The 23,519-nt window shown below is 48.1% G+C and overlaps 2 protein-coding genes across 4 annotated transcripts in view; one reads left to right on the plus strand and one right to left on the minus strand.

Annotated features, from left to right (window-relative positions):
• Nucleotides 1–19,097, plus strand: part of LOC119827302 (carboxyl-terminal PDZ ligand of neuronal nitric oxide synthase protein-like) — a 295,495-nt gene extending 276,398 nt beyond the window's left edge. For all 3 annotated transcript variants that reach the window (XM_038348855.1, XM_038348856.1, XM_038348857.2), the window contains 2 exons: nucleotides 14,389–14,716; nucleotides 15,604–19,097. In XM_038348855.1, coding sequence (XP_038204783.1) covers nucleotides 14,389–14,716; nucleotides 15,604–16,099 — 824 coding nt within the window. In that variant the 3' untranslated portion in view covers nucleotides 16,100–19,097. The remainder of the gene's footprint in view (nucleotides 1–14,388; nucleotides 14,717–15,603) is intronic.
• Spata46 (spermatogenesis associated 46) lies at nucleotides 4,931–7,745 on the minus strand. Its single transcript, XM_038348859.1, has 3 exons — nucleotides 7,643–7,745; nucleotides 6,043–6,138; nucleotides 4,931–5,451 (listed from the first exon to the last, which is right to left on the minus strand). Exons 1-3 carry the CDS (start codon nucleotides 7,743–7,745, stop codon nucleotides 4,931–4,933), a joined length of 720 nt encoding a protein of 239 aa, XP_038204787.1.
• Nucleotides 19,098–23,519: the final 4,422 nt, after the last annotated feature.

The following is a 23,519-nucleotide window of genomic DNA, read 5'->3' on the forward strand; positions in this document are numbered from 1 at the left end:
GTGTTGGCTGTTGCCTCTGAGGAAGCTGGGAGTTTTAAGACAGTTCAGGACCCTGCTGGGAAAGCCCAGGGGGAGGATAGCTCATTGCTGCTGCAGCTCACTTAGGTCTGATTCTTCAGTTTGGAAACCCTGCCCCAACCCATTTCCTGCTTGCAACCCAGCTCATATACATAAGGCCAAGAACTACCCTAACACCCCTTTGTGACAGTGCTGTGCCTTTGGGCAAGTCTCTGAGTCCAGAGCTCTCTTGCCTTACCTCTGTTCCTGTCCCCTCCACTGGGCTGTAGTGGTCAGTATTTACTGCACGGGGGGAGGGGGAGGGGGGGAACAGATGCAAGCTAATGGCTGAGATTATCTACCCTTCAGAATCACTGCCACTTAGATCAGGGACCACAGACATGGCACCTCAGCCCATCTCTCTGCGAGTGCATGCCTTGAGCACAGGTGTTAGAAGTGCAGGATCTCCACTCAGTAATGGGCTGGCTGTGCTCATGAGAACCCTCCCCCACCAATAAGACCTTAACTGATTCATAGATTTTTCCAACTCCTGAAAAGATAGCTGAGACGTGTTCAAAGTTATATGATTGGGAGCGGGGTGGGGGTGGAAGAGTAGGGTTGGGGGGATCATTCATTTTCATCCTGGACAAGCGTAGGCTGAACTGCAGTGTTATCAGACCGACAGTTAATAAGGTTAATAAGGATGGAGTTGCCCAAATGGAGTTCTTCTGACCCAGCTTTGCTCTGAAAAGTATCTGAATGCAAGCATGGCCCTTTCTTACAGCCACAGTGGAGTTTCTTTTAAACTAAACAGTTAAGTTAAAGGAAATTAGCATAGCTTTACATTATTACTCCCGAGTGTATCAGGGTGTGTGTGTGTGTGTGTGTGTGTGTGTGTGTGTGTGTAAGGGAAGCAATGTCATGCTTTTGAACTTGAGACATGACTAGAAAGAGCTCCAGGGTGTTAGGATGAACAATAGCATTGTTTCCTTTTCCCACCCTGCATTTAGTTGAAGAGGTAAAATTCTGTTATTTTCTAATTAACCATTAGAAGGAGGTCCAGATACACAAGGAAGGAAGAATTTGAGATGTGAGGTTCACAAAACTGAAGGAGCAGCTGGCAGGAATCAAGTTTGGCTGAGCCTGTCTAACTTACTCAATCCCAACCTAGGATTCCTTGAGTCTAGGACCTTTGGATCCAAGCTTTTGTGGACCTGAGAGAGCGGGAGGGTGTTCTGTTTCCTCACAGGCTACTACCCTGTGAGCAGGGCTAAGGATAAAATCGGGGACAAATGGAGGTGTATGGACTGCGTGTGGATAGGGCTAGAGGAGAGCGAAGAAGTGTGGGAGGAAGATGATGGTTTTTAAAGCTTGTGAGAGGAAGAAATAGAGAAACTGGGGAGACTGTGAATGGATGGACGCTGACTTGAGACTCATGTAAGACTTTTGCCCTTGCTTTCTGCCTTTTTTGACCTTCCCCTTTCCCTGATTATCACCTTCTCTGGAAATTCATTCATGTGCTGGTATCCTCCCTCATAAGACCTAAACTTGTACACACTTGATATGTGGAAATGGGTCACAAAGAGTGGATCTAGTGGTCTTGTGGGGTCACCAGCCACCATTCAGGCCAATGGACAGGACAAACAATGTTGCAGACCTGGTCTCCCAGCAGCATCCTCCGCCTTCCTTGCTTCTTGCTCTGCTAACTCAACTCTGCCTTTCTCCTTCCTTCTACTCTGCCCATACTCTGTATGGAGGACACATGGACACCAGGGGTTCCTTATTGAAGACGGCCCCAGGTGCCAGAAAGCTCTTGGGCATACAAGGCTTCGCAGCTGCAGAGGCAGGACAGAATTTCTCTGCACAGGATGGACTGCCTATGGGAACGGAAAACTATATTCCTTATATTCCTGCTTATATTGATGCTGTCTATAAAAACCTTTCTGAGCCTCGTTCCTCTCAGCTGACCTTGTTTATGAGTTGTATTTATTTAGACTCTGCTTGACTGCTTTCCCATTCCCTCCCTCCCCTCTGCTAGCCCTCTGCTTCCTGAAACTGTCGTGTGTCATTAACTGTTGGATCAGCTCTCTGGGAAACGATTCTGTTAATGTAAGTGCACTTACTCCCTGGATGTTGTCACTAGTTAGTGGCTTTTGCTAAATAAACCTTTCTTATTTCTAAAAGCTTTTCCGTTGTCTCTACTTGCTTCTTCTATTTAACCTGCTTCTTCTGTCCCCTTCCCTTGCACCCATTTCCTAAGCTAGGTATCATCAGCTCTAGGACACGATATAGAAAGAATCCATATTTCCTGGAGGAGAGGAGCCAGGTGGATCCTTGGTTGCAGGGATTATGAGCCAGCCCTGCAGAGTCAGACAGTCTGCTGCTGCTAACTGGAAATAATTTTGCTTCCTTGGGGGACATGTGACAGTGTCTCAATGCTTTATCATTGATCATACCTAGGGGATAGATGCTTTTGGCATATAGTGAATGGAAATCAGAGATCCTACCATACATAGGACAGCCTTGACAAAGAATTATCTGCCCAAGGCCATTAAAACAGAGATTGTAATCCCCCAGCCTCCACCCAGTTTTTCAGACTCTTACGACCCCAGGTCTCTTCAGACTCCAGATACCATTAGAGTACGAGGGTAGTGGTAGTGAATTTATTAGAACACTATGGCATTGTTTCTACAGTATCTGAGATCGGGACTATGCAGTTTTACTGACTCCAAAACTCTGAGATTGCTATTTGGTAGTTGCCCCAAAGTGCCCATTCCAACCAAGTGCCATACAGAGAACAAAACAAGCTGCTCCTCATGTCTTCCCAGAAGTATTGCAGCGACAAGGATTCACTGTAAATCCTGGCATGTGGGCGCATGGGCCTCACGATGTAGCCTTTCCTTTTCTGACTTCCAAAAACTGGGACTTTTGGCTTTTTTGAAGGCAGGCAGCTGTTAAATCTGGTGCTTTGTCAGGCCCGGGCCAGAGGCAAGACCGGAAAGGCCATTAACCAGGTTTATGTACCCTCTATTCGCCGCTGACAGTGAAGTGAACTGGGCTGTTTCCTCACCCGTACACTGGGATGGTGCCTGCCATATGCAGCTTTCATGAGAGCATATAAGATGGCATTAAAAAGACCTCAGCAGAGATAGCTAAGACCACTCCAGGGGACAGTACAGCATCTTAGTGCGCTTCCTCCTTCCCACACCTGTGCTGGTAGGTACAGGAACTGCTGGGCACCTTTTTCTGTGTTCTAAAACTACATGGGACTTGGTCCTAGTTATGATGCCTCTCGGTATATTAAATGCAAAATGTTCAAGGCACCTTCCTGTCCCTAGGTAGTAATGAGCACATGGTGTGGTCCCTTCTCTAGCCCTGATGGCTGGTTTTCCTCTTGGCTGCTTGAGTCATGTAATGCAGAGGTCCCATAGCAAGGAGCGTGGGGTTGGCAGCAGATTGGGATCCATTTCCCAGGCAGTGGTGAACCCAAGAGGCCTCTCCTGTGTACGCTTCTCACTGTACCTGCTAAGGAGCCCTATCAATGGGACATGCCACATCTGTACAACCACACATGTTAAGATGCCGCCTCCCAGCGCGCAGTGGCTTTTCCAGTTAAGAAACACAGCGTGGGTGCTAGAAAGGCTCACCAGCTACATATATCCCTTGGGGGATGGTATCCAGCAAGTGATGTCAGGGTTGCCTAGAGACCACCTTGCTTCTGAGTGGCCAGCTTGTGGCCTGAAAATCCCAGCTTTTGAGCCTGACAGTCAAGACTCTGTCCTCTAGCTGAGAAGGGAGGGCACAGGAAAAGCCATGAAATACAGGGCTTGGTGAAGGGTCAGGGTTGCTCTCACAGTATGTTATGTGATGGGGATTTGAGCACAGCATTTTTCATGCTGGGGAAACATAAGAATCATGCATGATATTTTGGTAACACAATAATAAACAGAAGCCGCTCTGCTGATCCATAAAGTTAGGCTCCAGGAAGGGTCTTCGTGTATGATGGGGAAAACAAAGGAGGGACCTACACACACTGACCCACTCTTCGGGGACTAAATTAATACCCAGTCCCCAAAAGGAAATGCCCAGTCTTCTTTCTGTTTCAGATTGGCAGAGAGGGTGGCCCTGAAATGGAGTCAGGGTCAGGACTGTCCACCTGGTACACTGTGTAGGGGCAGAATATAGTGTTATCACATGGTTGCCTACCTATTTTGACATGACTCAAAACAGCCATGGAAATATATCCCCTGGGATAAGCATAATTCTGTCTGCTTTAGCAAGAGGTACACACTCTGAGTCATAGTCATGGTACATGACAAGGAGCCCGTACTCCTTGTCTCTTTCCTGACTTATGCTCAGAGTCATGTGGTCCTCTCCAGGGATACAAATCCCTCAAAAGGTTAATATCTAAGATGCCTTTCAAACTGCAGGAATTCTTTCTCTGCCCTTTGTCCTCAGTGTGTACAAGGACTGGTCCTATAGACCAGCACCCTAGAGCAGTGGTTTCTTTCCATCTGAATCGCTTCAGGGTCACCGTGGAGGATGGTTATGGCACAGCTGGTCAGGCTCTTTCCCTGGAGTTTCTGACCAAGCAGGTCTGAGCATGATTTAAGAATTGTTTCTCTTATTGATTTCAGAGGAGGCCGCTACTGCGAGTCTGGGTACCTTGCTTTCATGGCAGCTTAGAGGATGCTCTCAAACTTCAAGTATATATAGTGTTTATCTAGCGGGGGTGGGGACAGAGGTGGGTCTGGTGTTGCTAGGCAATCACTAATTGAAGATGATGATCTACTGGGTACCAAGAAGAGCAGATGGTGGTGACCAGACTTGACCAAAGAAAATTATGATTAACTTCAATTTATTGTTACCTCTCCAGAGGCACAAGTAGGTTTCATCCCTATTTACCTAAGGTGTCAGCAGACTACTTGAAGGCCTAGCAACTACTGAAGGAGAGCCTATCTCCTGGCCGGGCCTTCTGCTCCTTGCCCCAGAGAGCTTTGAGCTTGCGGTAGTACACCTTGCAGCTGAAACCCTCCTTGAAGCCCCCCTTGATGTGGCTCTTGAGGGAGTGCAAAGTGGGGTACATGCGGCAGCAGGCCGCACACTTGTAGCCATTCTGTTGGGCCGGGTGCCACTTGGAAGCCATTAGGATATCCTGGGATGTAATAGACTCCAACCCATGCTTGGATTTCCTGTTGGCCTCCCTGGGGAATGTGTTCTCTTGGGAGGAGGAAGATGAGCAGACACTGTCAGTCACATCCTCAATAAGGCAGTTATCCCCTCTGCCCTCTTCCCAGTCCACTTCTGGGAACCCATAGGCCTCCAGGTGGCTCTCTTTGTCTGTGCATACAAAGTAGCTGTAAGGAGAAAACCAGGGCCGGTAGATGGTGCAGTTTCGCCTCAGCTGCTCCCCATTCTGGCTGTCCCTCAAGTCTGCAAAAGAAAGGGCAGGGTCTGAGTTTGGGGCTGAGGGAAGATTGAAGTGTCTGGAGGCAATCAGGGGAAGCAGACAGACAGGCAGCCATGACCTCAGGAGACCTGTGCTCCACCTTGGTGATGGCTGAAAGACCTCAGGTGGTGAGGGGTGGGAAGAACAGCCCAAGACATCCATTCCTGCTGCATTCTTTTCCTGCTAGGGAAAATAGCCACTAGGTGTCTGGGCTGGAGACAGACCCTGCCCTGTGTAGAAACCCTTTGACTTCTGACCTCTAAGGATAGGCAAGGACAGGTAGACAGACATCTGACATCTTAGAATCTTTCTGCCACCAATGGTTTGACAACTTTTCCAGCCTTGGTACCCATTCTAATCCCTCCATAGACTACTCAGGCAGAAACTGGCTCTCCACATGATCTTGGCAGAGAGGACTGGGGACGTAAGAAGCCTTCATGGTTCTATGGGCCTCTTCTAAAGGAGGTGCGGGCGGGGGAGGGAGAATGTGGTGAGTGAACTTGCAGACACCCTTCCCTTTGGGGTTCGTCTCCTGTCACTTTGTAGCTTCTCACATGGCCCTGTCCTGAATTGGAGAAGGCCTCACCTGGAGAGACCGTGCATCCCATGCCAGAGAGCATTGCTTTGGTACTGCAGGGCCAGGGCCCAAGCTAGTCTAGATGCCTCAGTGGGTACCTCTGTCTTTGCAATGTCTGGGTTACAGAAGAAACAGTGGTGAACTGAGCAAGATTGACAGTCCTCTTTGGGGGAACTTCCAAGATATACTTTAGAGGCTCGCCTTCTGTGTGTTTGGGGATTTGAAAACTAATGCAAAACAGTGACCTCTTGCCGGGCGGTGGTGGCACATGCCTTTAATCCCCGCACTCGGGAGGCAGAGGCAGGCAGATCTCTGTGAGTTCGAGACCAGCCTGGTCTACAAGAGCTAGCTCCAGGACAGGCTCTAAAGCTGCAGAGAAACCCTGTCTCGAAAAACCAAAAAAAAAAAAAAAAAAAGTGACCTCTGAACTCAAACAAGCTGGCCTGTTATAGGTGGTATCCCAGGAAGTCATAGATGGGGAAGTTTCTTCAGACCTAAGAAACATACTTTGGAAACGAGAATATAAGGTTTGGCCAGGCCAGCAACATCATGTCTAGCATGATTAAAGCCTTGGTTCCAAACTTTAATGGACTTGTCTCAGATGACACCTTTTCTCCTTGGTCCATGCCTCACCTAATGCTCCTGCTTATCACATGTAGCCTAACCACAAAACTCTGGAACACAGGTTCCAGGATGGACGCTCTGGTCACAGCCCACACAGGCAAGTTGCATGGTCCCTGTGAGAATGAGAAGCAAGCCACATTCTCCAGCTGAAGCATTTCTCAGAGGGTGTGTAGGGGCCCTTGTTGCATTTTGTTTACTGAAGTAGCTACTAAATCTCAAATGAGGAGTTCCCATAAGAAAAGTCTACAACCATCTAGGGTTGGGGATTAGCTCAGTGGGAGAACTCTTGCCAAGTGTGCATGAGGCTCTGGGTTTGACCTCCACTAGGTGGGTCTGGGAGAAAGTGGCTCTGCCTTGAACCCGTGGCAATGGCTGAGCTTTGAGGATACGGATTTTAAACTATTCTCTGTAGAGGCAAATGGATGTTTAGAACTCCCACAGCAGGACAGCTCAATTGCAGTGAGCATGGGGAATCCCTAGAGAATCTTGTTCTGAATCATTTCATCTGGGATGGAGGCCTGTGAAGCTGCCTTTCTCAGCTTCCAAGATACTCACACTGAAGAGCCAGGATCACACTTCAGTTGACAAGTTCTCGCGTGTCTCCCTTTGTTCCTCCCTGCGCTCATCAGTTAGCCTACTATTTGCCACTAACTAATTTTTTTCCCTCCAATTTAAGACCAAGTTAATGGGAGGGCCTGCTCTCTATATAGGCAGATCACCCACTTGAGATTTCATATAGAAGCTGCCTCTAAGGGAAAGAAATATGACCACAAATGCTTTTGCTGTCTGTCCCTTGCCAGAGATTATGAATCAGCAAGATTTACCAGGAATGCAGTCTTTAGAAAACTTATATTCTCCCCGACATTGCTTGGCTTTCTCAACCAATCATGATCCTATAGCATGATCTGGCGGGATCATGTTTTTCAAAATAAACTCCAGTGAGCTTAATGAAGGGAATACCACATCGCTATGGTCCTAGCGACTTCAGCATTTACCTGGCAAGCTGGTGGCAAGTGAGGACAGGATATCAGGAAAAGCACTCAGGGCAGAGGAAGAGATTCGCGGTCTCGAAATGCTGAGAAGTGAGAAGCTCTCCATGTTCTGACCACCACGAGGTATGGCGGTCACACAGATGCCCCCAAGAAGCTAGCCAGATTGTCCAGGCAGTAAACATTCTGAATGGAGCTGACATCACAAGGTCCCACGATTCCGTTACGGGTTTAAAAGATGGATGTAGTGTTCTCGGATAAAGATTTTGGCCTTTTAAAAACTTAACTACTTTTTTGTTTTGTTGTTTCTTCTTAACTTAAGGTTTTTAATCGTTATACAAAGGATTAGCTATCATTATAGAATTTTTTAACAAAGTTGTGTTTTAGTAGATTCTTCTCCCTTCTCCGCACCCTCTAACCACCCAACCCCCCACAGCCTTCCCAGCACTCTTCTGTTTTTACATTGATGGAGGAGAGTTATCTGTCTATGTTACTTTTATTGGTTAATTAATAAAGAAAACTGCCTTGGCCCTTTAAGAGAACAGAAAATTAGGTAGGCGGAGTAGACAGAACAGAATTGTGGGAAAAAGGAAGCAGAGTTTGGGAGACGCTTCAGGCAGTCGCCATAGTAAGTCTCCATGCTTCTCCTCTCCAAGATGGACGCAGGTTAAGATCTCTCCTGGTAAGCCACACCTCGTGGTGCTACACGGATTACTAAATATGGGTTAAAGGAAGATGTGAGAATTAGCCAATAAGAGGCTGAAACTATGGGCCAGGCAGTGTTTTAAAAGAATACAGTTTCCATGTAATTATTTTGGGTAAAGCTAGCCGGGTGGCAGGAAACAGCCCCGCCGTTCCTTCTACATTACATACATGTGTTCTTGTGTCCTCTTCCACTTTCCTTAGCATCTCTTTTTATTATTTCTGGGTCTCTTTTTCTAGTATTTTTTTTGGACCCTAACCACCCTGACACCCATCTATCTATAAACATCACAAACTAGAATCTGCACCTAAAAAAAGATGTCTAGCTTTTAATCTTTCTGAGTTGGGTCACCTTGTTTAATATTATAATTTCCACGGGTGCTAGACTAATAAAACAGGGGACCTGGAAATAAACTGGCAAAGCTGTAGCCACCTAATTTTTGACAAAGGTGTCAAAAGCTTGCAATGGGGAAAAGACAATTGGTTCTAGCGAAACTGCATCCGTCTGCGAAAGAATACAGTGAGACCCACGATCCTTCCTTCCATGCAAAGGTGACTTCAGAGTAGATCAGAGACAATTACAGTCCAGAAATGCTGGAACTGCTAGAGGAAACATAAATACACTTCAAGATTATAGCTATCGTCAAGAGCTTTCTAAGCAGAACTCCAGGGACTCGGGAAATAGCCCCAGGATGGAACTGCATGAAATTAAAAAGGCACTGCATAGCAAAAGAAACTCTCGATGGAGTGAACAGGTATCCGCAGATGGAAGAAAGTCTCTGGCACCCATACTGCAGGTGGGGGCTATTAGCTGGGATCTAGCTTGCTTGCTGGCTTGCTTGCTTCCTTCCTTCCTTCCTTCCTTTATTTTTTTCTTTCCTTCTTTCTTTTTCCTTCTTTCTGTTCTTCCGCCTTGCTTCCTTTCTTTCTCTTTCGGCGTGAGTGATTTCTTCCGTCTGCCTTAGTGGGTGGTGGCTTGAGGGATTAGTGAAGGCTGTCGGACTCACTTGGGGGTAGGGAGTCAGCTCGGGAGGGAGGCGGCTCCTTCTTTCTTTTTCTTCCTTCCTTCTTCTTTCCTTCCTTCCTTCCTTCCTTCCTTCTTTCTTTCTTTCTTTCCTTCCTTCCTTCCTTCCTTTCTTTTTTCTTTCCTTCCTTCTTTCTTTCCTTTCTTCCTTCCTTTCTTCCTTCCTTCTTTTTCTTTCTTTCTTCCTTCCTTCCTTTTTCTGTCTTCATTGTTGTTGTTGTTGGGTTTTTTGTTTGTTTTTGTCATTCCTCAGTGGCCTATCTCGGCTGAGAGGGCCCAGCCAGAAGGAAGACTATTGTAGAGCCATGACAGTGGTGTTGTTTGTCCCCTATTTTCTTTATGCATGTCCCCGTTTTGGTGTTAACATCTCCATGTGTCCCCACGTCTGGGACCCTCCGTCCTCTGGGAGTGACCACCTTGCTTTCCTTCTCTCTTATTTTCCTAGCCTCTACCTCTACTCAGTGTTTTTGTTGTCTTGTTCTATTGGTTGTGTTGTTTAGAGCATGCTTTTTGATACACATTTGGGAAATAATTTTAATTCCTAAAATTTGCAAAACTTAAAATTAGTACAAAAATATCCATATGCTGTGTAGGTAGATTTTCCTGTTTTAACGTTTTTATCCCATTTGTGTTATCAGTTCCTCTACCTGTCATAATTTGTGTGTATACACGTGTGTGTGTGTGTGTGTGTGTGTGTGTGTGTGTGTGTGTGTGTGCGGGAGTATATGCATGTGTGTGTGTTTGTGATTGGGGATGGAACCCAACGTTTTGCATGTGCTGAGCAAGCACTCTACCACTGAACAACATTCCAGTCCTTAATATGTTTGTTTAGTTGTTTTCCGAATTATTTGGAGGTAAGTTACGCTATATCCTTTTATACCTAAACATTTCGACCTCTCTTTCTTCAGGTTAGGGGTCAGATACTGTTTCTAACTGCTGGCGCTCTTTTAGGCAAGTGGCTTCCTCCATCCTACCTCCCTCATGGGAAGGCAGTGTGCTGATGAGACTGTGGACTCTGGGCCGCTTTATCTCTCTGCCTGCCTTTCCTACATAACAGCTTGGTGCCTTAGTAGGACGTAGAGTAAAAGGTGATTGTGACCCTTGGACGAGAAGATTCAGGTGCCCCATTCTGGATCATCAAAGTCCACCAATTTAGCTACACAGAAGTGCTTTGGATGTAAATGGCAATGCTTACATACCGACTGCGAAAGGAAAATCCCATCCTAAACTCCCAACTATGACCATCTTGTAGAAGCTGTCTGAGCATTTATTCCCAGCTACCTGAACATTTGAAGGAATGAGGGATCCTAATTTTCCTTCTGTCCCTCCCCATGGTTGGCTTAGACTGCTGGGATGTTGACAGTGTAAACTGAACTTATTTTTGGTGGCTCTAAGGTTGTTGACCATGTCATTTGGGTCACCATGGTGTAAGGCAAAGCTCATGGGTCTTGGGGTCAGGTTACATGATTTTGAATCCCCTTTTCCATCCGCTGCCTCTGTGGTGGGCAGCCTCTGCCACTTGGCTTTTTCGTACTGTTCCTTTAGGACTGAGTGAGAATGTGTGAATGGATGTCTTCCTGGCTACAATGTAGCAGTTTACATGTTAAAGGCGCATAGATATGAGTTATATGCACAGGGTTCAAGTGACTTGGGAGTGCTTTTATTACAAACTAGGTACATAGAATTCTTGTAAAGGGGGCCCAATATGTCGGGAGGGAAGTTGGGAAGGCTGTAGTAGTGTCTTTTTGTTGTTTTGAAAACACGACCCTGTTTTGATTTAGCTACCAGAAAGTCTGTGGGAACTTGGACTTTCCATGGTTTGCTAAAAAGGTTTGTGGCACGGCCTTGTTCCTGTGTTGTTGCTGATGGCTCAAACAGGAGATACCTCTCACAGTGGTTGGTCACTACATAAATGTGTCTTTCTCTCATTTGTTCCCCATCTGCCTTTCGAGCCCTTTTCTCGGACAGGTAAGATTCCCTCTTCCTCGTGGATGATGTATTTCCCCAAATCCCCCCACCCCTGCTTGAGTATGTGCATGTAATGGGGTGTGACTGGGGGGCTTCCTGCTGGATCCAGTCACCTGCCACCCATCGTCATTGTTCTCAGTCACCAAGACTGGGGCTGAAGGGACAGAGTGTGAGAGGGCCATTAGCAGGAAAGGGGCCCACTGTGGGGACAACAGAGGCCAGCTGGACAGAGAAGACGATGCTTCCTAGCCTGCGCTCACATGTAGCCGCTGCCACAGAGGGGCTGAGTGCTTTCTGAGACTCTTCCCAAGTCTGGAGCCAGCCTGAGTGACTGCTTCTATTATTAGCCCATCATTGAGATGAGGGTTTTCTTTTTTCATAATTCACATAAAAGTCAAATTCAATTAAACTAATTTATTAAATGCTTTCTGTTATGCAAGACCTTGTGGATAATGAAAGCACTCTAAGATCCTAGACCCTCTTTCAAGGGCATTCCCATTCTGTTAGATAGACCAGGTGTATTTCCGAGGAAAATTGAGGTAATGATAAAGAAATCATATAATAGATTCACTTTAAATTGCTGAGTTTAGAATCTTTCACAGAGAAGTACAGAAAATCCAGATGAGGTATCATCATCTAAGTTGTTAAAGGTCTGCTTCAAAAGTATTAATTGTCACTCCTGATTTACAAATCACATTGATAGGCAGTTTTAGGGTTTCCACCTTAAAAACTGGGTGTGTTTGCTTTAACAATATATAGAAACCACCAGAGAAATAGGAGGCTCGGGAAACAGTGGAGAACTTGCTGTTCCTATTACACACCTATAGAACATTGCATACAATTCCTTTCTGTTCTCTGTACTTTCTGGATGGGGGCGGAGGAGAGGGATAGTGAAATTAGTTTCCAAATAACCTTGGCCAGCTTGTGGAATGCCTGAGTAAATAAAATGGAAGGATTTAAGTCATGATAGGCAAATTAGGCCAAACTGTATGGCATGGCAAGATACACTCTTAAGAGAATGGTCAGGAGCAGCTGTGGGGTTGGCTAAGAGCTGTGCCAGTGTACTGGGTGCACATCTGGAGTCCAAACAGCTGGGGATTTGTACCAAATTCCCTGGCATGTTCCTACCACCACACAGTAATTCCATCCTAGGAGCCCTGAGGAGCTGCCAGCCCATATTCCATGAGAAAATGTTTCCATGGGTCAAGGCTACTCAGAGGTAAAGACCATGAAGTCACCCATGGGTGAGAACTCCACTCTTCTTCCCATGGCACTCGCCCCTTCAAATACAAGTTATCTAGGTGACTGATCCAATGGGGGATCTGTTAAGTCAAATCACAGAAAGCAAAGCATTCCTCCTGGTCTGGAACACAGCAATTCAGGACAAATGAGACAGAACATGAAGGCATATCCTCAGGCAATCTTAGGAAAGCCTTACTGAGATAGACCCTTAGCAGAACTATTGGCAATGACAGTCCAGGGACCACATGCAACCTCTCTTCGTCCAGATAGACAATAAAACTATAACAATGGTCATGGACAACTGAGGCTCCAAGTCTGGCTCCTTTAATGACCTAGATGAATTTTCAGAGAGGATGTGGATGCCTAGGTGGCAGCGTGCCCTGGGGTTTCTAGTGCTGTGATGAAACACCATAACCAAAGGCAAGTTGGGGAGGAAAGGGTTTATTTAGCTTATGTTTTCACATCCATAGACCATCACTGAAGGAAGTCAGAACAGGAGCCCAAACAGGGCAGGAACCTGGAAGCAGGAGCTGATACAGAGGCCATGGAGGGATGCTGCTGACTATGTTGCTCTCTGTGGCTTGCTCAGCCTGCTTTTCTTAGAGAGCCCAGGACCACCAGCTCAGGGATGGCACCACCTACAATGGGCTGGGCCCTCCTCCATCAGTCACTAATTACAGGCTTGCTTAGGGTGTCACCTTATGGAGACATTTCCTTAGTTGAGGCTCCCTCCTCTCTGATGGCTCTAGCCTGTGTCGAATTGACATAAAATGATAACAGCACCCAGTGTGAGAGCAGCATAGTGGAGAGCCTGGAGCTCTGTCTCAACAACAGACCTCAGGGCTGCCGCTCTCTTACCCTTCCTCACGCTTCACTGGCCAAGTGGATTGGAGCAGTTCATTTGAGATACTCACTGAATACCTGCTGTGTGCCAGGCCCACGCTTGGTGTTGAGGATATAAATGCAAAGCTACATGATGTGTGGCCTCAGCCTTGGGGAATGTTTACCACCCAGTACGCGAACCCTCAAGCAAACTGTTCAGGCCATTCAGAGGTCCCAAGAGGATCATCTTCCATAGCCATTCCATGACCCAAGTAGAGGACGGAACCCAAGACTCTGGCTTAGAAGGCCTGAGTTTTGATCCCAGCCAATCAATAGCTAGTATTGTGATGTCGGGCCCTCCGTTATTGCTCTGAGCCTCTCCCTAGTCTAACTTCTTTAGTTGGCTTTCATGGGGACATTTTTCCTTTACTGGAAGCAAGGCCCTGATTGGCTGCCTGATCTCTGTGTCTACAAGTTTACCTGCTCTCCAAAGTTCCACCCCAGGAGACCTTGGGAGCTGCTGGCCCATATTCCATGGAGAGAATGTGTCACACGTGTCTTTCAGTAGGGCAGCTCCCGACACAGATCCTGCGCCCAGCGCCCGAGCAGAGAGTGTTGCATGTGCTCGCCCAGTGCAAATCGGTTGCCTTTCATGTCTCATCTTCATTTTCTCTCTGCTTCAAAGGGTCTGGCGACCCCGAGGCCAAAGAGGTCAAACCATGAGTCAAGGAAGCTGGTTTCAAGGAATATGCTTGACTTTTTATGACTGGAGTCGGTTACTGATTGACCAGGGTGGGGAACAACTGGAATTTTGGTCTCATGTCCTATCACAAGAAACTACCCTTGAAAGTTTAAAGGCATCTTTATGAGAAACTTCCAACCTTCTGTGAGTTGATAAGCGTTGAGTGTGTTATAAAAGAAGGAAAGCTGAGTAACAGAGACCAGAGTCCCCCTCCCCTCCGCTTACATGTCTCTCTTTCTTCTTTGTTCATAGTTGACCACAGCATGTTTGAGAATCTGAACACAGCCCTCACTCCAAAGCTCCAATCCAGCCATTCCTTCCCGCACCTGTCCAGATCTGTGGCCCCAAACTCCATCACCCCTGGCTCTGCAGAGCCAGGAGGACCAGGACTGAGGGTGGGCAGCAGTCAGCACCTTAAGAACCTGGGCAAAGCCATGGGGGCCAAGGTCAATGACCTCCTGCGAAGAAAGGAGCCCTCAAGCCTGGGCAGTGTGGGTGTGACGGAGATTAACAAGACCGCTGGGGCCCAGCTGGCTGGTGGGGAAGATGCGGCCTGTGGAGCCTGGCTGGAGGATGAAAGGTGAGGTTTCTCAGTCGCCCGTCATCCCACTTGAAGGGGTAGGAACATGGACAGACTAAACTGTCTTCGGAGGAAAACAGACCCAGGGAGGGGATGAGCAGTTTGCAAGGAAAGCTGAGATAGACCTGTGTTCTTGAGAGCCCACTTCAGCCTCTGTAACCAGAGAAGCACTTCCTGCCTGGGTGTTATAGCCTTAGCTCTGCTTCACACTGTAACCCAGGCTTGCCTGAAGCTCACTTTCTGGCCCAAACTGACCTCCAGTTCATGGCAGGTCTCCTGTCTTGGCTTTCTTGGGATTATAGATATGAGCCACCATGGCAGGTTTAGATATATTTTCACTTGCAAATGACTCCAGTTCAGAGAGATAGCTGTGCCTCTCAGTTAGTATTTGAAACTTAATTTGAAGCCTGGTATTGCCCAGAAACTCCCCACATGGATTCTGATGCCAGCCATTCCTGAGAACTGTTGCTATAGCCTGAGTGCCTAATAGGAAGGGAGAAACCAGCTGCTACGGCTACTTCTGTTTCCACCCAACAGCTCCTTTCTGGGCCTTGGTTCCAACACCTATATCAAGAGCTCATGCACCCTTTCTCGAGGCCCAGTACTCGGGTTTCACGAGGGCAGGGATCTTTATCCAGCCTCACAGAGGCAGCACTCTTTGCCGCTTGAGCACTGAATGAGGAGGGAAGAGCCCTGTAGCTAATTGTGCTGAAGTTGCTAAACTCTACACTCTAAACCCAAAATGAGCACTCAACAGATGAAACACACACTGGGGAAAGAAGGGAGAGGCAAGCTGAAGGAGCAACCAGAGTAGAGACTGGAGAATGTGTATAGATCGGTGTCTCAGCCATCATAAAGCCTGAGTGTTTATTGTCATGGTCTTGCAGGTCTGTCCAAGAAGCCTTCCCTCTACTGGATCCGCCTCCTCCCATAACCCGGAAGCGAACCCCTCGGGCCCTGAAGACCACCCAGGACATGCTGATCTCATCGCAGCCTGTCCTAAGCAATCTCGAATACGGGACGGAATTGTCACCTGAGCAGGCCCAGAACTCTCCCCCCACTGCCCGGCCTGTCTCTGCAGATACCTCTCGGCCAGAGTCTATCAGTGAAGTGGGAGATAGGGGAGAGGCTCTGTCCAATGGGGAGGTGTCCCTGTTGGTGCCTGACCTAATACACAAGAGCAACCAGGAGGAATCCAAGCTGAAAGCAAGCGAATGCAGAAAAACCTCCTCCCCAGCTCCCATTGAGAGGAACGGCCTCAAACTCAGCTTGAGCCCCATCAGTCTGGCCGAGTCCTGGGAGAACAGCAGCCCACCTCCCCGGGCACGGACTTCCAGCCTTGACAATGAGGGGCTTCACCCAGACCTGCTGTCCTTCGAGTAGTGCGCCTTGTCTTCCCTGCTGAGCACGATCTTCACTGTTTCCTCCACTGCACACAGGTCCTTTGTCCCAGCTTTGCCACGCCCTCATCTTCCTTGTGGAAGGCAGAGCAAAGCCCCCCTCTCTATCTGAGGGGTTGCGGGACCAGATGGCCACAAGTAGTCCCAGTTAGGGAGTCTGCAGAATGGCAAAGGATCCTACTTCTCTGTAAGATCTTCTGGTTGCTGCTGCTGCTCATCATCCACTCTCAGGCTTGTCCCAGCTTCCTACTGAATTTCAGGGCCAACTGCCTAGGAGGATAGGTCTGGCAGGAATTCTCTTTGCTGTCTGACTCGATGCATATGTTATCTGTTCTTTCATCCCCACCCCAATCCCTGATTCTGCCCCTTTCCTCCATAATGGTGCCAGGACTCCCTACCTTGATGGCAATACTGCTAGGGAGGAATGGTAGGTTTGGCTTGATGATGGGATCAGGCCTGACTGCAACCTGATCATAGTTCCTTCAGTCTCTAGGCCACGTGGAGCCCTAGCCACCATCATTTCTCTGTTTCTGGGTTAGGGCTAGAGGATGTTCTTCCCAGGCTTGGGGCCTTGAGGACAACCTCAAAGGTTGAACCTTGTCACCAGGGTCCCCAGGGTTTTCCCATCCAGTTAGATGTAGCCCTACCTCTCTGTGTAGACACTTAGGAAAATGGTGTGGGCAGTTGTGCTTGGGTTCCTTGCTGTGTGTGTGTGTGTGTGTGTGTGTGTGTGTGTGTGTGTGTGTGTGTGAAATCGGGGATGGGCAGGCCCCTGCAGAAGCAGCAGAGAGTGTTCTGATGTTAAAAGGAGAGCTCGGGAACATGGACTGGGCCTACAAGAGCCAAGCGCAGAGATCACAGAGAAGAGTGAAGTCAGGACTGAGAAGGGGATCGCTGAGAATCAGGGCAGCTTCTCAGGCCACCACACCCAGAAGGAGGTAGTGCGGGGCAGGGGGGCCTGGGAAGAGTGGGGTGGGGGGAGCCAGGGTGGAGCATGTGAGAGACTGGAATGTGCTGAGGGCTGTGGAGGCAGAGCAGATGCTGGTGAGTGAGTGTGCTGCTTTATGCTTGTGCTAAGGTTGCCTGAATTCCCTGCAGCCCCAGGCCTGCCCAGAGATACCCAAGCTGTTGTCCTTCATCCAGGTAAGGGCGATCTTCCTCTGCTTCTGCCCGCAGGATCTGTGTAAGGAACCAACAAGGCTTGTGGACCCTTGACCAGCCCCTGTCTTTCAGGTTAACTTGCTTTGTATTCCTTTCTCCCTCCAGGGGCCCTATCATGCTGTCTTCCTGTGGCCTGGAGGCTCTGTAGTGACCCCAGCCACAAGGGTCTTTGTAGCCAGAAGAGGACATCCCTATTCTTGAACAAGGAGGTCAGAGCTCCACAAGAAAGCTGGAGATGGTGCGTCCAGCCAGGGCAGGCCATGTAGCAGTTTTTTTCTACTCTCTGTGGTCCTCCCCTTTCTGCTTGCTTGGCTTCCCATCTGTGAGATTGGGCACACAGGTCTCACTTTCCAGTTCAACATCACCAATGGGCTACCCTCCTCCCAACCAGCAGATATCTGAGCTAACTCCTGCAGAACCCGAAGAGGAGGCCTCAGCAGGATCCCTGGGATGAGATTTCCCTTCTCAAATACTTGCTTAAGCAGCTGTATGACTTCAGCCATCTCTGCCCTCTGACCCATCCCATGCTCCCTACAGAGTCCTATCTCTTTCTCTCAGATGAGAACCCATGTAGCCAGGCATCTGAAGGCTCTGATGGAGTATACAGGACTGTTAACACTTATGTATCACATGTGCCTTGCTTCAAGAACATCCCAAAGATGTGACATCTGACCCTGAAATCGGAGAAGTCCTTAGAACTAGCATTCGAGGACCTATGAATTTTCCCAGAGTGATTTGTGATTACCCAAAACAGAGAGAGTTCAGGCTGTGGGGTGGGAAGTCTAGGCATGCACCAGAGAGCAAATCCAGTGTAATCTGATCTATCCATACCAGAATCTTGGTTTGCTCCTCTGATGGGAAGCTCAGCCAGTAGCTGCCCAATGGGGCTATTCCTCCCCAAAGATGAAGTGTTAAGATTGCCTAAGTCCGACAACATGAGGCTTGGCTTGTCTAAGTACTCAGGCTACTGCTGGAGGCCTGGCCCTCAGGCCCAGGATTAGCCAAGAGATCCTACCATATTGTCCCAAGACCCCTGTAAAGGAAACTTCGAGTACTTTAGATGGTGTTTGATGTTGAATTAGGTGCAATGGATGCCTACACCAACTCCTGGGGTCTTGGCCATCTCCCTGCTACAGAAGTGATGCTGCTACCTCAGGAGATCCTTTGAGACTGAGCCTTGTCTTAGATGCTGCAGTTACAGCCGGGTGCTAGGGGCTAAGCGCTTCCCAGGGACCAGCAGGAGCAAATCCTCTTGAGGCTTTGACTCACACCAGTTCTTCCATCTAGGGCCTTCACAGGCTCACTGACCATGCAGCAGTCTGGACTGCAGCACAGCAGCCTTCACACTGAATCAAACTCCCCTGGGGGCTTAGTTTTTTTGTACCTTGATCTGCATGGGGGTGAGGGTAGGCTAATGGAGAAGAATGAAGGATATGACTTCTATGTTTGAAGAAGCTGGGGCCTTGGAGCCTTTTCTTCCACCTCTTTCCAGCCCCATCATATACTCTTGTTCAGTCCATAGCTTTACCCTGATAGATCGATCATAATGGAAGCTTCCAGAAGTCTGGAGAGAAGGTATCTCCTCCCCTGTCCCAGCCCACTCTTCTCTCTAGAAATGTATCTGTGAATGTTCTGTATCTGGGAGATATGAAGACATGTGTTTTGAATCCATCATCTTTTACAGAGCAGGGTTGGTCCCTGTTTGGAAGAACAAGATTATAGTTCTATTCTGGGTATTTTTTAGAGAGTTCATATTTATATTTTTAGAGATTTTTTTTCTCGTAGAAGAAAATTACATAATAAAATGGTAATGTGTTTTGCTGGCTTGTCTTTTTTCCTCTTGACTAGTGGAAAATTCTGGAGGCCTGGGCTCCTGGAGGTTCCCTGAGTAGGTGCAGAACCATGAAATTTCGCTTTGCAAACCTGCGAGATGGAGGGATGAGGGGGCTGGAAGAGATGATGAAGGAGGCTACCGCAAACAAGCCTCCATCTTGAGACTGTTAGAGTAACGAGGATGTGTTTAGGGTGGACTGTGTTTTATGCCACTGACTCGCTGACTGCTGGAAGGGTCCCCATCTGTGACTTTCTGACCATCAACTTGATGTATACCTGTCCAGCCCTCCTTGGGGGGGAAGCTGTGAGGAAACTCAGATGCCCATTGAATCCTTCTTGAAGGTCTTACCCTAGGCTCTGCAGCCTACTTCCATCACAGAGGGATGGAGGGACATGTTTGTGTGCACACTCACCACAGAAACCAGGGCAGCTCCCCACGGGGAGTTCGTTAGCATCAGTGACTAGCAGAGAAATACTCAAAGCTCTCGACTTGGGGGAAACTGCTTTCCCATGGCTGCTCTGGACTGGGACAGCCCTTGGTGATATTTGCTGACGTCATGAACAAGACTGGTGTGGAGCCCCTTTGCCATTACTGCTGTCAGATTTCAAGGTCCAGAGGACTGATGCTCTAGAAGCAGTTCTCAATCTGTGGGTTGTGACTCCTTTGGGGTTGAACAACCCTTTCACAAGGGGTCACCTAAGACCAATAGAGAGCACAGATATTTCTATTATGATTCATAACAGTGTGATTCATAAATTAGAGTTATGAAGTAGCAATGAAAATCATTTTATGGTTGGGGGTCACCACCCCATGAGGAACTGTGTTAAAGGGGTCACAGCATCAGGAAGGTTGGGAACCACTACTCTAGAGTCAGTCGAGCCTTTGATTTCCTCAGAAGGAAGACGGTAGAGAAGAAAAGGGAAGGGAGAGAAAGGGGCTTCCTCTGCGTTCACACAAGCCATCCACATTACCAGAGGGGAAAGATAGGGGCCTTTTTGTCCAGCTTCCTTTTGCTGCCGTGACTAAACCTGGGTTTGGAGTCTATGGCCCAGTATGTCGAGGCGCCCTGGCTCTATGTCAGAAGCATCTCTACATGAAGTGAAGGCTCTGACCTTTTCTGCATCTCATTGTTCCAGAGGGAACAAAGAAGAGAAAAACTGAGTTTTCTAAGTGAGTTTGCTTACCCCACTGTGGGGCACAGCTATATTATTCCAAGAAAACAGGAGCAACACAAAAACCGACCCAGCGGAATTCCGTGCATGGGAAAATGCATTGAAAATGCTTACAATAGCAACATTTTTCTTTAAGCGTGTGCTCTGGTGACCATTCTTTAGGCGACCTCTCTCATTGGATGGTTTTGGGATCTGCTTCTGTCATCAATTCAGGTGTGAAATTTGCCTGTTACAAGCCCTCTGCTGCGCAAAGCTGTTGGGTTTTTGGTTTAGTTTGGGTTTTTGTTGTTTTTGCCTATAGTCAAGTATGCAAAAATGGTTATGAAAAAAGGTTTTGAGGGAAATTCTAAGTGTGGAAGTGGATGTGCACGTGACCCTTTTCCTGCGCTGTTTTCTAAGGTGAACCACTGGTCTAGAAGCTAAAGGGACAAAGACTGCACTTTTATCCAGACACTGATGCCAATGTCTTAGAGCATGGCAGAGCCACCCAAAGCAGGCCAGTTCATTTCGACTGTAGGAATGTCCGTTTCCTCTGGGTTTACAGCAATTGCTAAGGGACACCAGTAGTCTACTGGAGGGCCTTAAGAATTCTTATTTGTTCCCAGGCTCTGTGCAATGCTGGTGAGGGGCCCCAGCTGATATTCAAATGTAATGGAATTAGCACTTCTAAACAGCCCCAGATGCTGTCCCAAACTTAGAGAATTCCTTCTTGGTCGGTTTGTTCACCAATTTTGGAATCACCCTGAGGTGTGGGGGTGCTAGGAATGTTCAGGAGAGTTGTAGGCTTCCACTGTCTCTTCATTCCCTGCCATCCCACCCCTCTGAGTTTCCCAGTCCAGCCTGGCTATAATGATTATCTCTAAGATTTTGGCCCTTGGGATCCCTTAGATTCACTCAGTAATGTTCCCCACAACCCCCTCCACCCCCCGAGATTTAGGTGCCTCACAGGGAACACCCCCTACCATGGCTCTCCTGGAAGTAGGGATAAGTACAGATAGCTCCTATGGGCGGACTCGCTACCTCCCTAAGTACCAGTGGCATGTCTGCTCTTCATCTCCCAAGAAAGCTTGCTTTGGAAACTCCCAGTTGTCCAGTGGAAGCCCTGTGGAGGTCTTTCCCCCGCCCCACGGAGAGCCTTCCTCTTTGCTGCCATCTGTACCAGGGGCACCTGATGAAAGCCCAGACTTCCGACTAATGAGAAAATTCCTCCGCTTTCTGTATCTAGGGACCGACCCTCCTGAGACACAAGTCTTTGTGTCCAGCTTATCCCCAGCTGCTGCCATGATGAACAGACCAGCCCAAGGGAGCCTGGGGCAGCTCTACCCCCAGGAAACTCGGTTATTAATACCGACAGGGGAAACAGTCCTGAAGAAATATTTAAGGACCAACTCGAATACAGCAGACTGCATTCTCTCTCGTGGGCGTTGCTAAAGATTTATGTTGGTTGCATGGCACATGAAATGTGGCTTGTGTTTTCCTTTGCTATAGGAAAAGAAAAAGGCCTACAAATAAAACCTACCAACAAACTGTAGCTCCCCCACCCCTTTGGACTGTTTCAACAGTGAGCTGTTTCCAGTGCCATCTGCTTAGCTACCTTCTTTCTTAAAACAGCCCTCCATTTACCACCTTATCTCTCCTAAACTTGTGCTTCTTATGTAATTCCAGTTGGCTCAGTCTGATGTTCGAGCACATCCAAGTGTTCAGCCCACACTGTGGGCCAACCCACAACTCCCAGGAGGTTTAGGATGGTCCCAACCACTGAAGGATAAGAAAGGGAGCTTCGTGGACTTCTGTGGCCAAGGGAAGTAAATTCCACCAGCCCTGTGAAGGGCTTGAGACTCAAGCACCATTGATGAGTTCCCTACACCTGCAAAGGGCAGACCCAATCAGCTCATAGTTCTGGGTAAACTCTATTCCAGTTAGTCTTGCTGGCCCAGCTCAGTCTTTGGTCCTCTGTCTGGAAGAGTCAGCAAAGCTGAAGAATGCTCTGTATTCAGTGAGGTTTGTCTGGGGGCTGTATCTTTTAGAGATGTGATACTAGTCTGTGAGGGGGGGCTGTGTGCATTACAGCTTAACAGGAAGAGGGGGCTCAGGGGCCTCGGCCAGGCCTTTATCAACCCGTGACTGTGGGTAGCAAATGCTGTGACCAGGCCTTGGGCCTTGTTGTGAAGCCTGCAGTGAGCTGTCAGGTGGTTCTCTGCCAGGCCCCAACCTAGCTCCCCTTCCAGGTTCCTATACCACCATTCCATCTCTGCCCCAAAATCCCAGCACCCCAAATTGCCCAGAATTGCCTCTCTGCCTTTGTTTTAGTTTTGGTTTTTCAGATGGGGTGTGACTGCATAGCCTAGGCTAGACTTGAACTTGCCATCACTCTGCCTTGGCCTCCCAAGTGCTGGGCTTATAGGCATTCACCACCATGGCTGCCACATCTAAGCTTCCACCTTCCTTTCTTCTGATCTGGTCAGGCTGTGGTAATTCATCCTTCACATCTCCACTGGGGCTTTTCCCTTCTGCTAGGCTTCCTGCCCTGACAACACCCTGTTGTGCTTTGAATGTGAAATGATGTTTTCCAAGCCAGGCTGAGCTTTATCTTCCCAAACAGGGCCAATTAGCTGGGGTCCCACGTATTCAAATATTTAAATGTGGGGAGTATTTACATTCAGACCACAACACAACACGCCCTCACATCCTCTGCCCCCCCCCAGCACCCCACATTTTTGATCATGTGTCTCCCGTGTGGTTTGCAGGGCTGGCTGTCTTCCTCAGTGTCTCTATCTAGAGCAGACTTTCTGGGCCTGGTTGGTCACTGCGCAGTGGACTATGGAAGGCCATACTCGAAATGGAAACTGACTAATGGGCCAGTAAGTAGCTCATGTAAGTCCATCCAGAGCCTTCATTAACCCTGCTCCCTGCATAGACGGGTGCCACCTTGCCACAGGGTGCCCAGAAACATGCTGATAGTCTAAAGCAGGAATGCTAGGCACCTATTGATGCCAGATAAACGCTTACCCCCTGGGCTCCAGTTCTTAATACTCTCCTTTGCCATCCTAGGCACTCATGGGAGATTCATTGTATTCTCCAAAGCTTCTGAGGAGTCCAGCAATCGTTCTGATAAAATTGCACACACCATCTCATGCGCTTTTCTCAGGGACACTGCACAGGCAATCTGAGGAAGCCCATTTTTCAGACACGTACTCTTTTACTACGTTCAGAAAAATCCACACATGAGTCTGTTA

The sequence above is a fragment of the Arvicola amphibius genome, chromosome 12 (assembly GCF_903992535.2).
Source record: "Arvicola amphibius chromosome 12, mArvAmp1.2, whole genome shotgun sequence".
Classification (NCBI taxonomy): Eukaryota; Metazoa; Chordata; class Mammalia; order Rodentia; family Cricetidae; genus Arvicola; species Arvicola amphibius.

Bases quoted from the DNA above. Each gene is read 5' to 3' on its own strand.
- Spata46 (XM_038348859.1), bottom strand. From the start codon at position 7,745: ATGGAGAGCTTCTCACTTCTCAGCATTTCGAGACCGCGAATCTCTTCC. The intron at 6,139-7,642 runs GTAAATGCTGAA...TCTGTAACCCAG, and splicing joins ACTTGCCACCAGCTTGCCAG to ACATTGCAAAGACAGAGGTA. The intron at 5,452-6,042 runs GTCTCTCCAGGT...CCCCAAACTCAG, and splicing joins TCTCTGGCATGGGATGCACG to ACCCTGCCCTTTCTTTTGCA.